Source organism: Macrosteles quadrilineatus, unplaced genomic scaffold (genome assembly GCF_028750875.1).
Source record: "Macrosteles quadrilineatus isolate MER2022 unplaced genomic scaffold, UCM_ALF_1.0 Scaffold_9__3_contigs__length_116548681, whole genome shotgun sequence".
Taxonomy (NCBI): Eukaryota; Metazoa; Arthropoda; class Insecta; order Hemiptera; family Cicadellidae; genus Macrosteles; species Macrosteles quadrilineatus.
The window spans coordinates 57,589,825-57,604,675 of NW_026542602.1; the positions used below are offsets into that span (position 1 = coordinate 57,589,825).

A 14,851-nucleotide genomic window follows, 5' to 3' on the forward strand; every position below is an offset into this window, starting at 1 on the left:
GGCTGTGCAGCATATTTGCTGTTACCTAAGGAATTAATATCGAGTAAATTTGACAGCAAGTGCTTGAAGTGTTACTTTACTGGATATTGTCCTAATGGTTATCGACTGTGGTGTCCTGAAGAAGGAAAAATAATCACTGGAAGAAATGTTGTGTTTTATGAGGAAAAATTTAACTTTGAGAGCACACCAATTGAAGACTGGATTCCCGATCATGTACATGAATCCAGATCGAGTAAAAAGGAAGACAAGAACAAAGAAGAACCCAGATCATTGTCTTATGAAAATCAAAGAATTTCTATACCAGATCTTGAAGAAGAGGAAGAAGAAATTGAAGATCATGTAAGTGAAGAAGAAACAATAAGACACTCTACCAGAAAGAGGAATGTGCCAAGATACTTACAGGATTATGCAGTTCTTGCTCTGAATGCTGAATCTTTTGTCGATGATGTACCGCAAAGTTACAAGGATATTGCAGCACGTGATGATAAGGATCATTGGTATCAAGCTGTTAAGGAAGAACTTAACTCTATAAAGGAAAACAAAACTTGGACTTACACTGAACTACCACCTGGAAGGAAAGCTATCTCCAGTAAATGGGTTTTCAAATTGAAGAAAGACATGGACGGAAATATTGAACGATACAAGGCAAGACTTGTTATCAAAGGATGTTCACAGAGAAAGGGTTTTGACTATGAAGAAACATATGCTCCAGTGGTTCGTCTTGCAACAGTTAGGGTGTTGCTGGCTGTAGCAAACGAACGTGGATTAATTCTTGAACAATTAGACGTCAACAATGCTTTTCTTCATGGTGAACTGAAGGAGGAAATATATATGTCCATTCCTGAAGGAGTTGAAGGAACACCCGGCTCCGTTTGCAAATTGCAAAAGGCGCTATATGGCTTGAAACAGGCACCATTAGCATGGAATCAAGCTATTCATTCATTTCTCATTTCAGTTGATTTCACCCAATCAGAATCCGACAAATGTCTTTACGTTATGATACAAAATGATATTGTCGTGTATCTTGTGCTCTATGTTGATGATATTCTCATGGCAGGAAATAAGGAGAAAATCAAGGAAATTAAAGTAAAGTTGAATGAGAAGTTTAAAATCAAGGAATTGGGAGAACCAAAAACATTTTTGGGAATCGAAATCTCCAGGAGTGAGGGGGAAATGTACTTAAGTCAGACTGCCTACCTAAAGAGTCTTCTTAAACGATTTAACATGCAAGATTGTTGCCCAGTCAAAACGCCAATGGAAGTAAAACTAGAAATCAAAGGCGGAAAAAGGACTGATAAGCCGTGCAGAGAAGTAATCGGATGCTTAATGTATGCAATGCTAGGTACAAGGCCAGATTTGAGTGCTGTAGTAAATTTCCTAAGCAGGCATCAAAGTGACCCAACAGAAGAACTCTGGAAATGTTTGAAGAGAGTCCTAAGATATATAAAAGGAACAATCGACTTAAAATTATGTTATCGAAAGAGCAAACAAGATGACATTATTCTGGCTTACGCTGATGCAAACTGGAATAAAAGTGGAGATTCAAGATCGACCTCAGGTTATCTCATACAAGTGTTTGGAAGTACTGTAAGTTGGGCAACAAAGAAGCAATCTAGTGTTGCGTTATCATCTACAGAGGCGGAATATGTAGCTTTGGCAACAGCAGCAGCCGAATTACTCTGGATGAAGTATCTGATAGAAGATTTTCAAATTTTGCTTAAGTTGATCCGCATCCTGGAAGATAATCAATCTTGCATACGACTTCTACAGAAGTGGGTGGATTAACAAGTGACAAGTACCTAGGTTTGCTGCTACAAAAAGGGAACAGTTTTTTTGTAAAATGTTAATACCATAGTATGAAAAATCAATTACCCAAATTTAATCAAAACACATCCTTTATTTATTTTTATATAATAATAATGTAAGAATTTTAAATTTACAATTTTGTGGAATCTTCTCCATATCCATTAAGCGTACAACAACGCTTCAATATACTTAACTATTTGTTTTTTGAAATTTAAACAAAAGGCCACTTTGGAGTGAGATGCCGAGATTTCCTGGATTTTAAATATGACCCTTTATTCAACTTCTATGAAAAGTATATTCCTCTTAAATAAGGGAACCCATCTCTTTGCTAGAGTTCTCTCTCCATAAAATAATTAATCCAAAAGTAATTCCACCAAAATAAGGCAAAACATGGGTAATTAAATAAAACTAAATACTGAAGATAAACTTACTTTTACTTGGACAAATTTACAATAATACTTCACAAAAAATGACTAGCTCATAATATAATTGTATAATAGAGTTTTAGCGGATCACATAACTCTAACTACTACTCTACATCCCAGTTTGAAGAACTTCAATTATATTAGATTACCTTTGTTGTTGTATCCTGTAGTTCTTGGGGCAACAACAAACATCTTACCTAGGCCTACTCAATAACTACAGGATACAACAACAAAGGTAATCTAATATCAATCTAACTTATATACTTTAAACAGTCACAAACCTAGGGTTTCGACTGTTCCCTCGACAAACATAATGTCTCTAGATTAGAAATATACAATAGTAATACAGTAGAGTCCCGCAAACTCTGCGTAATGTGGACTGGAAGGGTGCCGAGTTTGTGAAATGCCGGGTTATCGAGAACTAGAGTTAAAAATAAAGACAATACAATTTTTGAGGTTTTTAACCGCTTTTGAAAATTAAATTTATATTACAAGTCAGTATTAAGTCATCAAATATAGTACAACAAATCCTTAGTACGAGTTGCAAATGATTATACTTGAGCTGGCTTGTGTCCATGTTTAACTCGGACTCAAAAAATCACTAATTATCTGACCAGGTGATTGCCGAGTTATCCAGACTGCCGGGTTATCGAGTGCCGAGTTTGCGGGACTCTACTGTAAAACAAATAATATTTATAAAGCAATACTACTCTAATGGTAACAAAATGTAATTCTGTCAGTTAGTAAATTAACCATACATGTTGTAAACTTAAATTTACAAGTATTTTTTCAACCAAGTAAGGACCTGTAAATCTATTAAATAATTCTTAAATAAACTAGAAGTTATGAAGAAACATTACAGTAGGAACAAACAAACAATTGTAATACTGTACTTCAATTTTTGTTTAGTTATTAGACAACAATTTCACTCTGAATAAAGTAGATAAGGAAATATCTACAAGCATAAAATGTCAAGACAATTTATAAATTTCCTATAATTACTGTGTGCACTAGCCAACCTAGAATTCAAACTAGAATTCAAAATATGATCTATTGGCTCACGATTCATCTATGACGATCACCTATATAAATAATCAATCTTAAAATTCTGTGCTGCGAATCTAAGATTCAAAAACCATTGTGCAGTTTTAAATACCTTAAATGGTAAGCGAATAACAGGTAACCGTTGTTATAAACATACATACTTAACTATAAATATATCTCACATATAAATACTATACAAAAAGAAAAATACTTGTTTAACAAAAACTTTAATAACTACTCTATTGGTAGGCTTTAGAGTTCAGACTAAACAAAAAACATTAAAGATCATGTATATTTATTAATTTTTTTTTTATTATAAAAATTTTGGGTGAATATTTAAAGACTTCCTTTAAAATACTGTATTTAAAAAATAAGTCTAATGGTTTAGTGATTCGGCATTTGGCGATACACGGATTTCTTTAAAATATCCACACACAAATTCTGTATACAGGAGGCTAAAAGTTATTTGTAACCCTAAAGTAAATTTCAGCAATTCAATGTCATAAACAAATAAATATGTTATGTTTTTAAAAACCGCACAGCTTTAACTCTTGATTTTAGTTTGAAGTTAAATAAACAGATCACTATGTAGAAACCTAAAGCATTTTTACAACAGTTAATCATTTGTTACGCTCATCAATCATTTAATCTCAAACATTCACACTCATAAACCAAGAGCCGATGATAGCATTCATAAATGTTTAATTAAATAAATTAAATAAAGTGTACACAAACTACAATTGAACAAAAGAAACTAATATAAATGAATCTCCCATCCTACACAAGAATGGAATTTTTGGACATGTACAACAGAGATAAAACAGCTGTTTGGTATAAATCAGCTGTATTTTGAAAGTGTGTAATTGTTTTATTAGATTAGGCATTAAACAGATTTTTTTAAATCATTACTTTTAATACTTTTAACTGAAATGGCGACCATAATTATGAAGGTAGGTATTTTAAGCCAAGTAGGAATTGAGATAAGAGAAGGATGAGTGGCGCTATCTTGTAGTATTGTTAGTGACTAACCTTAGACACAGCTGTTAATTAATAGCCAATACAGCTAATGGAAACTAAGGAACCTACAGTTTATATTGGAATCCGGACCACATTTTTGCCTTGTACGGTAATTTACGAATTGGTCTAAATATCAAAATAGTACTGCATACAGTTGTAGTACTCACTAGTGCGGACGTTAATCCACACCAGAGAGTATCACATCCACAGATCATGCCTATAAATATCCACATTCTCATGGTCAATGATATTCCAGCCCACCGATGGACATGAAGACATCTTTCTTTCCAAATCAAAGTACCCTTGAAAATATTACGATCATTATTATTTTATAAGTAAAATATTGTAATGGTTGGGTAGAGTTAAAAGTGTCTTGTGCTAGGATACTCTTTTACATTCAGATCAGCCTACTACTTTTCTAAAAAAATCTTTGGAATTCTATACTGATGGGTTTTTGAGAGGTAGATTTATATTTTTGTGAAGAGCTATTCAAATATCAGAAGAGTGAAATGGAATATTTTTTATAGCAGGCTCTTGGTCTTTTATTGATCAAGCTTGGCTTACACAAAACTATTTTGTTCAACCATTTCTTCCAATAAATAGAAACAAACTCATTTTGATCTCACAAATCATACAAACATCCCATTGACAGCTTAAACCACAAAACTACATTTCCAAACAGTGTTAAGAAAGACACACCAATGTGCGTGGTCAAAATATATTCTGTCAATCCATTAAAAATGTAACTTTCATAAAAAACTACTGCCTTTTTAAAGACACACAGCATTCTATCGTTGCGATCCATGTTACACATTATACGTAAACATTAGCACCATGAAACATTGAACGGCTTAGTTACAACGAGACAACGACGTAAACAGTCACCATAGCTAGGTACTCATACTGTTGAGGTGAACTAGCAGATTTACGCCGGTTCTGTTCTCTTATGTCAACTTTGTCCGTGAGTGTGGTCGTCCTCCGATTCCATAGGAGAGATGCGGATAGCTTGGTACCACTGTTGTGTCAAATCGTTCATCTGCGTCTTACAGTCCTTCAACTCCTGAAAATTGTATTTTGGTAATGGTTTAGTTGAAATCAAGAATTAATTTATGCTAGAGTCTCGATTATTTGATCTTTGGTTATCCAACCTATCATGTTGACAATTATTAAGAACAGAGGGATTTATAATTCCGTGAACTTACATACTATCGACAGTACTTGGAATTTACGTGTTATGCCTTAGGTGCCTGCACTTGACTGTACTTTCTAGTTTAAACTCCTCACACTGGCAAACGTCTTTGTTACCTCTAACTTTGTGTGAGAGAAGACCTGGGACTGAGTGGACAGGTTGGTTTATAGTCCAAAAATTAATCCGTTTGAGAGGGAGGTTCCCCCACTACTTTTTTTGCTTATTTGGTGCAGCTGATTGATGTTATGGCAAAACTCAGCTGTTGAGCAATTTTTTTAGGATAAGATTAAGTGGAGGGAATAGATGTCATCCCCCTAAACCACCTAAATTTTGTGAATACAGCAGTGGTGTTCTTATTTTGTTTTGGTTTCGATCAAGATCATTGCTTCATAACAAAAGAAATGTTTAAGATAAATATACTTTTAACGTAATTAAATGTCCATTTTGAAGGTTTTCCATTTTTGAATATACCAATTAATATTTTTATTTTTACTAGGGGTCTGCAGTACAAATTTAAGGTTGGTACGAGATTACCAGTATTTTGTAGGTATGAGTTGTACTTTACTTAACCCGAATATTATTTGCTGATAGTGTGGCTAAAAGTATTTTATGCGACTCATCTGCGATAGTTTTCAAGGTACAAGTATCATGGTACTCATGCTTGGCTTGCCAAGCACAGGATTTCATGCTCAGCAGGCCTCTCACAAAAACTATCATGCTTGTACCATAAACACCAAGTTCCCGGCCTTGAGGAATAATATACTATTATTATTTAATAATAGTACCTATATTATTATTTAATGCCTTTATATAAAACATTTAAAATGCCATTGACATACATAGAGAAAATAAAATAAAACCAAATGTGATCTATTTTACAGTTCTATCCAAAATAGACATTTGTATGGTAAAATTTTACCTGTTGGGTGAACCTGCGAGTGAAGAAGGGGATGAAATATTTCAGATCATACTTGGCAAAACCTCTTATCCTCGACTGAAGGAAGTTCACTTCCATCGTTTCCTCTTCAGTGTATTCAGAAAGATGTTCCGAGTCGATAGCTTGCCCCTGCACAGAAATATCAAAAATTCAAACCACCAAAAAACAATGTAACTAAAAAACCAGGGATAACTAGACAAATTACCAAAATTTCTTTTATCTAAAAATTTGATTATATTTGTGTCGGGTTCATTTAAAATGCATTAAACAACGTTTTAGAAGTATTAATTGTGAAAACAGTAAAGTTATAACCTGCAATATAGAACACAATTGTAGTATGCCTATAGAATGTTTGAAACATTATAGTAGCATAGAAGTATGTTTCTACTATTTATTTACTACTTCCTTGGATCTGCGGAATATAAAATCAATTGTGAATATCTTTTATGCTTTTCACTAACTGGAACTGTCTTCTCAGATAGTAAGATAAAAAGATAGTCATTTTTCCATTCCTTCTTCCTTATGTGTTTGTAAGCGAAAAAACACAAACACAAAACGATTTGTCTAAGCAAAATAACTGCTCTCTTTACAACAAACAGTATGTCAAAAAGCATAGATTATAAACTCACCCATTCTCTCGTCTTACTCAAAGACAAAGCTTTCTCCTTCTTGTGCTTCCTACGTTTTCCGATCAGAGTCTTTTTCTTGTTAGCTTGCAAAAACTGAAACATACAATAATAACAAAACTAAATTAGATAGAAATAACTTTGACCTTTTAGGCATAAAACTGTCCACCCCTTTTGGTAGGTATTTATGAAAGTCTGGCAAATTATTACAATTTATTTAGCAAGAACTGTACTTTGAGGAGTTTGTCTTATTCTGTAAAAAAACCACACACTTCATTTTACACTCATCCTTTACTCATAATCAGCAATAAAACAACTATGCTGGGTAACTGAGTGGACTAATAGGCCTAATGGGCAGTTAGCTAGTTCGATCCCGAGATATGAGAGTTAAAATGTAATGGATCAAAATTGGACCAAGCTGTCCTCATTCGAACCTTTATTAAATGGTCGAGTAATTAAACTACACAGGTTATGGTAGACACTCTACTCCCAGCTTTCATATTCAGCTTGAAATAATCATTCAAATTCTGATTTCAAATTATACGTGACAACAGGTAAGTGTAAGAAAGGGCCATGTAGACCAAATATGGCTGTTAAAATATACAATTTTTCATTTCATTTCAAATCATTTAAAAGAAGTCAACTACTGCTTCAATAACTGTTTCAATAAACTGTGCTGTTACTGTTTCAATAATAGAAGGTGTCTTCTCAAAATAGTGATTCAGACATTTACAATAGTACATTCAATGTGCTAATGACTTCACAACTGATCAAACGTTGTAAGACAATAGATCAATCAATCCTATCCTATCCTATCCAACGACTCAACGAGCTAAGTCTGTTTGTCTGTCTGTCTGTAATATATATCTCGAAATCCAGCAGAAGATTTTTACTAAATTTTAGAATTATGGACTTATAGCTATAAAAAATGTGATTGGTGAAGCAAACAACTCAGAAAAATTTGTATTTCGCTACACAACTCATTTGAAAATTAAGAAATTTTACATTGGCTTATGTGTTGCAAAGTAACTATGTTGGTTGAAAAAACATACAATGAAAAAGTAAACAAAATACTTGTAACATGTGTTTACAACAAGCCATCTACAGTATACTATGAAATTACAAAATACAGTACAAAGGGAAAACATCAGTGGTCACTATTGAGCAAAGATTACACTGAAGATTACTTGGCATAGGAGAATATAGAGAGAGTGTTTCTTATTCGTGACGTTTGAGTGCACTGGCGTCAACTCAATGTTTCACTCTTATTAAGGGAAGATTAGGGGTTCCTTGTGACACTAAGTTCCTGAGTGGCGTTTTTATGTCATCCAGTAATTTATTTAAACTCATTTCTACTAAATGAAACTGAAGAAACTAACCATCATTCTTCAGTACAAAGTGCAAAATAAAACTTGACCCTGAAATAAATCAAATTAATTTAGCCAACATCAGCACACTCAAATGTAACCAGACATAAAACTTGCATGGAGACAGGCTTCAGACATTACAACAGGATGAGACTCTACTTACAAAATCTAAAGTTAACGATCAAACTTACCTTCATCAAAGGCATAGTAGAGCCACCAAAGATGAGGGTTGTTACCAAAACAATGATGAGTGTAGTAGTGATTATAACATGTCTCGTCTCATCACTGAACTCCAAATGTAGTGACAAAGCGTAAGAAATCGCTCCCCTCAAACCTGTAATAAAAATAAAATACTTTAAGTTTATACAAAGCATCCATGTAAAGATAAACGATAAAGTTGCAGAAGTAAAAAAATGAATTTCTGGAAATAACTGGTGCTCAGGGCCAATGGGAGTCCATGGATCTGATGATGAAGGGTATAACTGGTTGAACCCAACTGCAAATGAATAGTATATTTCGTACCTAGGGCCGAAAATGAGGTTTTGCCGGCTCGAGATAGTTTTTAAGTTCGAGACGAAGTCTCGAACTTAAATCGATCGAGAGCTGCAAAACCATTTCGGTCCGTGGTACGAACGCTATTTTTCACCACACTATACCCTATTACCACTATTCATCACTATAATAATGCACACTAATAGTCAACACAACTACAACTTTAAGGTTATGTGAAGAAATAATTTGAGGAATCAGCAAAAATAAGAAATAAATAGTTGCTAGGCAACGGTGACAATAACACAATTCTATTGCAATGCTATGGATTTTGATTGAGTATTCAAAATGCATTCATGTTTTAGGTAAGTAAGCGGACAGCTGATTTTGCGGCCCCGGGCTGTAAAAACCTGCTCGGTCCCCAAATTACGATGACAACTGGCGTGGCATTTATACTGCTGGTCATTCAAACTTTATAACATGGTTTAGTTAGTCAATAGAACACGGTAAGTAAAACAGGATGAAGCTAAGTTGTATAGTTTGAACTAGGCTCACATTAGAGAGGTCTACTGTAGATTAGACAGTTTATGTTTATGAGTTAACTCATGAATAGCTTTAGTGATAAGGTGAAAGTGTACTGCTTGATAACATTTACAAGCCAAACCCTTCACATGTTATTTCACATGCTACACAAATATATTCTTTTTTAGAGAAGAGCGTTCCATAAATTTGTTCCAATAAAAATTTATTCTTTTTTTGTGAATTGGACAGATCATGGATAATCTGGGAACGGAACTCTAATTTAGCTGCCTATTGAGGTAGCTGTCAATGTCATAGAAACTTGACTTTAATCTTACAGTTTTAAATTTTTTTTGTAATCGATTGGATTTTATTTAACACATGTTATATTATTACTAGCTATATAATATGGTTAAGTGGGGTTCTAAGCCGTTGAATACATAAGTTTCCCATGGCCTACTCTTTAAATGAAAGCATATCATTATCAAAAGTAGAGTATGTTCGTCCCTAATACAATTAAAAACACCAACACTTTTTTGTTTTATATTTTCACAAATAGGTACAATGAAGTCGGATATCAAGTCTTGCCAACAGTGGTTTTAACTGTTTTCATTAATTATACAATTCAAACTTTAATCAATACTCACCACTGAACCACATGATGAACTGCATTCGCTTTGTGATCTTGTGCTCGCGGAACTTGTTGACAAGTATCGCAAGAGGAAATATGTTGCAAGCTCGGCCGACCAGGCAGAGTATGAGGCTCCAAACGACCAACTCTGGCTCTACTCTGTGACGGAAACTGAAGATGGCCAGACCGAGGTACGCAAACACACAAGTCTCAGCAATGAACGCCAACGTCCGCATCGTCTGCTGCATCGTAATCTGCGTCACAGTCGACAGGTTGAAGTGTGTGTAGTGCGACATAACAATGCCGCAGAACAGTATGGCCATGATTCCTGCAGACATTTCATAATGTCAAAAAGGTTAAATGCAATCAGTGGCGGATTAGCCATTAGGCATGATAGCCAACAAATCTGCCTAGAGGCCGCTAGCAGAAAAACAAATCCTCAAGTCATATTGTGTTTACTTCAAACGAGTTGTTTAGTGTTCTGGGCAAACGATATAAACAGACTGAAAGCATAAAACACAACAGTGTAACTGATTACAGTTTAATAACATTGAGTAAAAAATAAATTTGTTTTATCATGTTTCCTTGATTTTTCCTTTAATAAAAAACAAATGGGCTGGGCAAACATAAATTAAAATTAGGCACACTTTTGAGTTGTGTGGTTTAGTTAATATTTCAATCATTAAAAGTTATTGTTTTAGGCTAAGTTGTTAGCAATAAAATTGTTGTAAAAATAGTTTGAATGCAATTTGATGAGTATTTTGTTTAAGTAGGCTAAGAAAAAATTTAGGGTCGATAAAAAAAATCAACATTTTATTTTGTTTTTAAGCTCAGTTCAAAATCATTTTATGTTTAGGCCAAGTGATTTAAATGTTTAACAATTATTTTTAAATCTCATTTCTTAACATCCAACATGATGAAGGTTCAGGTTGAAAAAAATAACTAATCAAAACTATAATGAAGGGAAATAACTTAAGACCTAAATACCCGTGTTAACTCATGTTGTGGTCTTATTCACTGAGTGCACTACCTATAAAGATTCACTGCCCACAAAGTAAATTAGGGTACCTACCTTTGAATTCAATTTCAGACCCTTAAAGGGCTTTTTCAAACAACAACGGATTTATATTTTTGGACTGCGCGTAAATAATAATAAAAGTAAAAACATGGTAACCACATAAGGTTCAACTTTTACTGCACTAAGTTAAAGCTATTAAGTTAACTTATTATCCTACATTTAATTACATAATGTTTTCTTACCGGACAAGTGAATTCCTTCTGCAAGGGCATACGGAGCGTATGTAAACACCAACATCATTCCAAATTCAAGGGACGGATTCTTCCTTAAATCAACATGTTTTAAAAGAAGGGCACTTATAAGGGCAAAAATGACTCCGATCCCAGCTGAGGCAAAAAACATTAGGCAGAACCTGTTGAAAGCAGAAAACACAGCTTCGATGGGCGACATGTCTGGTTTGTTTGATTCCAACACTGATGTTGTAAGGACAATAGCAATGGCATCGTTCAGTATACTTTCTCCAAACACTAACATGTTTAGGACCGGATCAATATCAAGTGCGTGAAATATTGCAACTGTGGCAACAGGATCAACTGCAGATATCAATGAGCCGAATGCAAAGCTTTCGATAAAGCTCAAGTGATATGCAACATCTGCTAGGCCAAGAATGTAAATACCTGTCCCAATCACCAAAGCTGAAATTGTTGTTCCTACAATTGCAAACACAAGAATGGAACCGATGTTTTGAAAAAAGTTTCCTTTGTGCAAATTGTAACCAGACTCAAAAATTATTGGTGGAAGCAAAACTAGAAAGAAGGCTGTCGGTGAAAATGCTTCTTCTTTCCGCCAATTGCCAATATTCTGATCAGAGAAAAAGTTGATGATGAATCCTATAAGAGCCCCAAGAAATATAATAACAACACTTTCAGGTAGGTACTGAAAGTTTGTCAGCAGCATCAGGTGAATTAGAAGAATTCCCAATGCAAGCACACAAAGTACGAAGAAAATTGCCATTGAGCTGTTGTGTTCGGCCTCCGCTGATCCTTTTTCTGGAAGATTAGGCTCCTTTGGTGTTGCAGTGCTGGTTGTTACGTTACTGGTATCGTTTATTACCACAGACGGTAAGGGGCTTGAGGTAAGGGTCATCGGTTGGGTGCTGTTTTTGGTGCCATCTGTTGGTTGCAACTGTGATTTCATGGAATTGTTTTTAAGCTCTGGCCCTCCTAAAGAATCCCGTGTAACATCACTGTTCTGTGTCCCATTAACAAACGCCTTGGTTTCAACCTTAGCTACAGATAAATCACCTTGTTTTTTATTTTCCTTTAAATTTTCCTGATTTTGGCTACCGATTACATTGTTTAATACTTTGATAATGTCATAGTTGGGCTTACTGGATGATGGCTTGTTCTCAACACTTTTAATGTCTGATTTATCTTCTTTCTGTTTGACACTGTCACTTGGATCAGGTTGAGTATGGTTGCTTATTGAATTATTTTTTGCATCTTGAATTTTTATGTCAGTAGTTCCAGTATCACAAAAGCAAGAGGTTATGATGACCGATAAAATTAAGCTCCGTCGCAGCATCTTTGATGGTGCAAGAAATAACATATTTACTCTAGATTTGTATACTAAATCATTAAATTTCAAGCAAAAGCACTAAACGGGTCATATCACGACTCTTATCTACACCATATTTAATTATAAGATTGCAACACCAACACCTACAAGGACGAAAATATGACGGGCAACGGGCAACTGTACAAGACTACACTATACCAACCACTTCAATCACTTCATTCAACATTTTGACGTTTGTTTCTGCGTGCGTCGTCTGCTCTGCAATTTGTATTGGGTTTTTTTTCTAGCACACGGGAGATTTTGGCAAAGAGGAAGAAGAAAATAAGTAGTTTAGAAATAGGTTCGAAATTGTTCGAAGGCCTACATACCTAATTGTGAAAGCATTGTAAAAAGTTGGGGTGTGTGGTGTTGTGCCATTTCGGTAAATGAAAAATAACTATTTCTAATCGTGTTTTAAATGGAACGTTAATCATACCTAAATTAAAGCAAAGCCTAGGCATAATAACCAAGTGTGAAAAGATGTTTTTAATTAATAAATTAATCTTAATACCCAGTTATTGTAGCAATCATTGGAAATGTACATGTCACAAACACAAAAATTGTAAACTTAAATTTCTCAGTGATGAGCCTGTTGCCTGTTGTAAAGTTACCGTCATTACTGCTTGTTACTTGTTACCATTATTACTAGGCATAGTCTTCTTGTTGTTATTTATTGTAGTTTTTAAGAGTCTTCCGTAGTGGAAGCCATGTTGGATTTCTTCCCCATAAGATTAATGTTAACTTTGGGTCCAAATATCTCATCAGCAAATTGTCATATAATTTATGGATAAGGAGTTAAATTTAAGGAATTGCGGTCCTCTAGAGATTGACGTTTTTTATGTTTTTTTTTGTCATCATGTATTTATTGCCAGCTTCCTTATTTATTATTATTGCACGATTTTTGTAACCACTGATATTAACTTATTATTTGCTACTTATGTGTATAGTTCATAGTTTGACAAAATTGTATTAATGGAGAATCCGTTGGAATAAATAAATAAATAAATGAGAAAAAAACTCCTAGTAAGACCATAGATAAAGTAGTTATTTCAAATAATTTTAATTTCTCAAAACCAAAAGACCGGATTCGCCAAAAAATCCCTTCTGAGATTTAGTTCATTAGGCAAACTCCAGAGTCCCCGGTCGTCCCATCCGGGTACTATGTGTACACATTACATGGGTTTATATTGGGACGCTGTTACTCATTTACATAGCGAGAACTTCATAGATTTTTCTCAAGTTTATGGAAAAATAAGTTTCCTCCGTTCTTCGACGTATTATATACCCATCATTTATTATATTCTCTTGACCTCTGTTGCACCATTTAGAGCAGTAGAAGTTTATTTTATTCATTGCATACTTGAATGTACATAAAATGTGCAATCTACCCTACCGACATTTAGTGCTAGCAAAATCCGCTAGGTAGCATTGCTGAACAAACTGTAGTTACAGTACAGTACGAAAGCAGGCAATTTAAAAATGCAAGTCTTCAAATCTATCTTTCACGATAAGTAAAACATAAAACCATTGACTTTGAACAACCAACAACGTAACTATGTTTGAGTTTTTAAACATTAACTGTTATTTTGCTGTTTTTTATTAGTTTATTGTAACTATTTTTTTAGTTTATTAGTTTTATTTATTTATTTTTTTTAGTTTATTAGTTAGGTACTATTTTTCAACTAATTTGACAAAAATATTAAAACAATCTAGTTTCTACTGCAGGCCTAAGATTTATGATTGTTTAAATCTCTTAATCAGTGTCAGTTTACATGGAATAGAAAAAAATGCATATCACTTCTAAATTTACAATATTGAAAATCTCAATTCTCGGTTGCAAAGTTGCCATAGTTAAACTTATTGATCTATAATAGCTAGTAAGATGACTTAATTTCTTATACTTAAACTTTTTACTATTTATTCAATCACCGTATGTCTTGAATTATCTATGTCTTGTTACTCCTAGGTATAAGTATTGTTTTTTTTTTTTTTTTTTTTTACTGCCTTAGATTAGATTTTGCATGTATCCTTATCGTATTGTTCACTGGTCTTGCATTGTTACTTAGTTTTAGTATTTAGTCATGATGAGTAAATTCAATAATTATTGTAAATTGGTGAAATCCGTTGGCAATAAATTACTTTTAATATTTATAATATAAAAGGTGT

General features: G+C 33.9%; 1 protein-coding gene across 1 annotated transcript; it reads right to left on the bottom strand.

Moving 5' to 3' along the window:
* Window positions 1–2,222: 2,222 nt before the first annotated feature.
* Window positions 2,223–12,849, bottom strand: LOC129003830 (sodium/hydrogen exchanger 8). The gene is made up of 6 exons (XM_054432151.1): window positions 11,311–12,849; window positions 10,067–10,378; window positions 8,603–8,745; window positions 7,048–7,140; window positions 6,401–6,547; window positions 2,223–5,352 (listed from the first exon to the last, which is right to left on the bottom strand). Exons 1-6 carry the CDS (start codon window positions 12,674–12,676, stop codon window positions 5,242–5,244), a joined length of 2,172 nt encoding a protein of 723 aa, XP_054288126.1. The 5' UTR covers window positions 12,677–12,849; the 3' UTR covers window positions 2,223–5,241.
* Window positions 12,850–14,851: the final 2,002 nt, after the last annotated feature.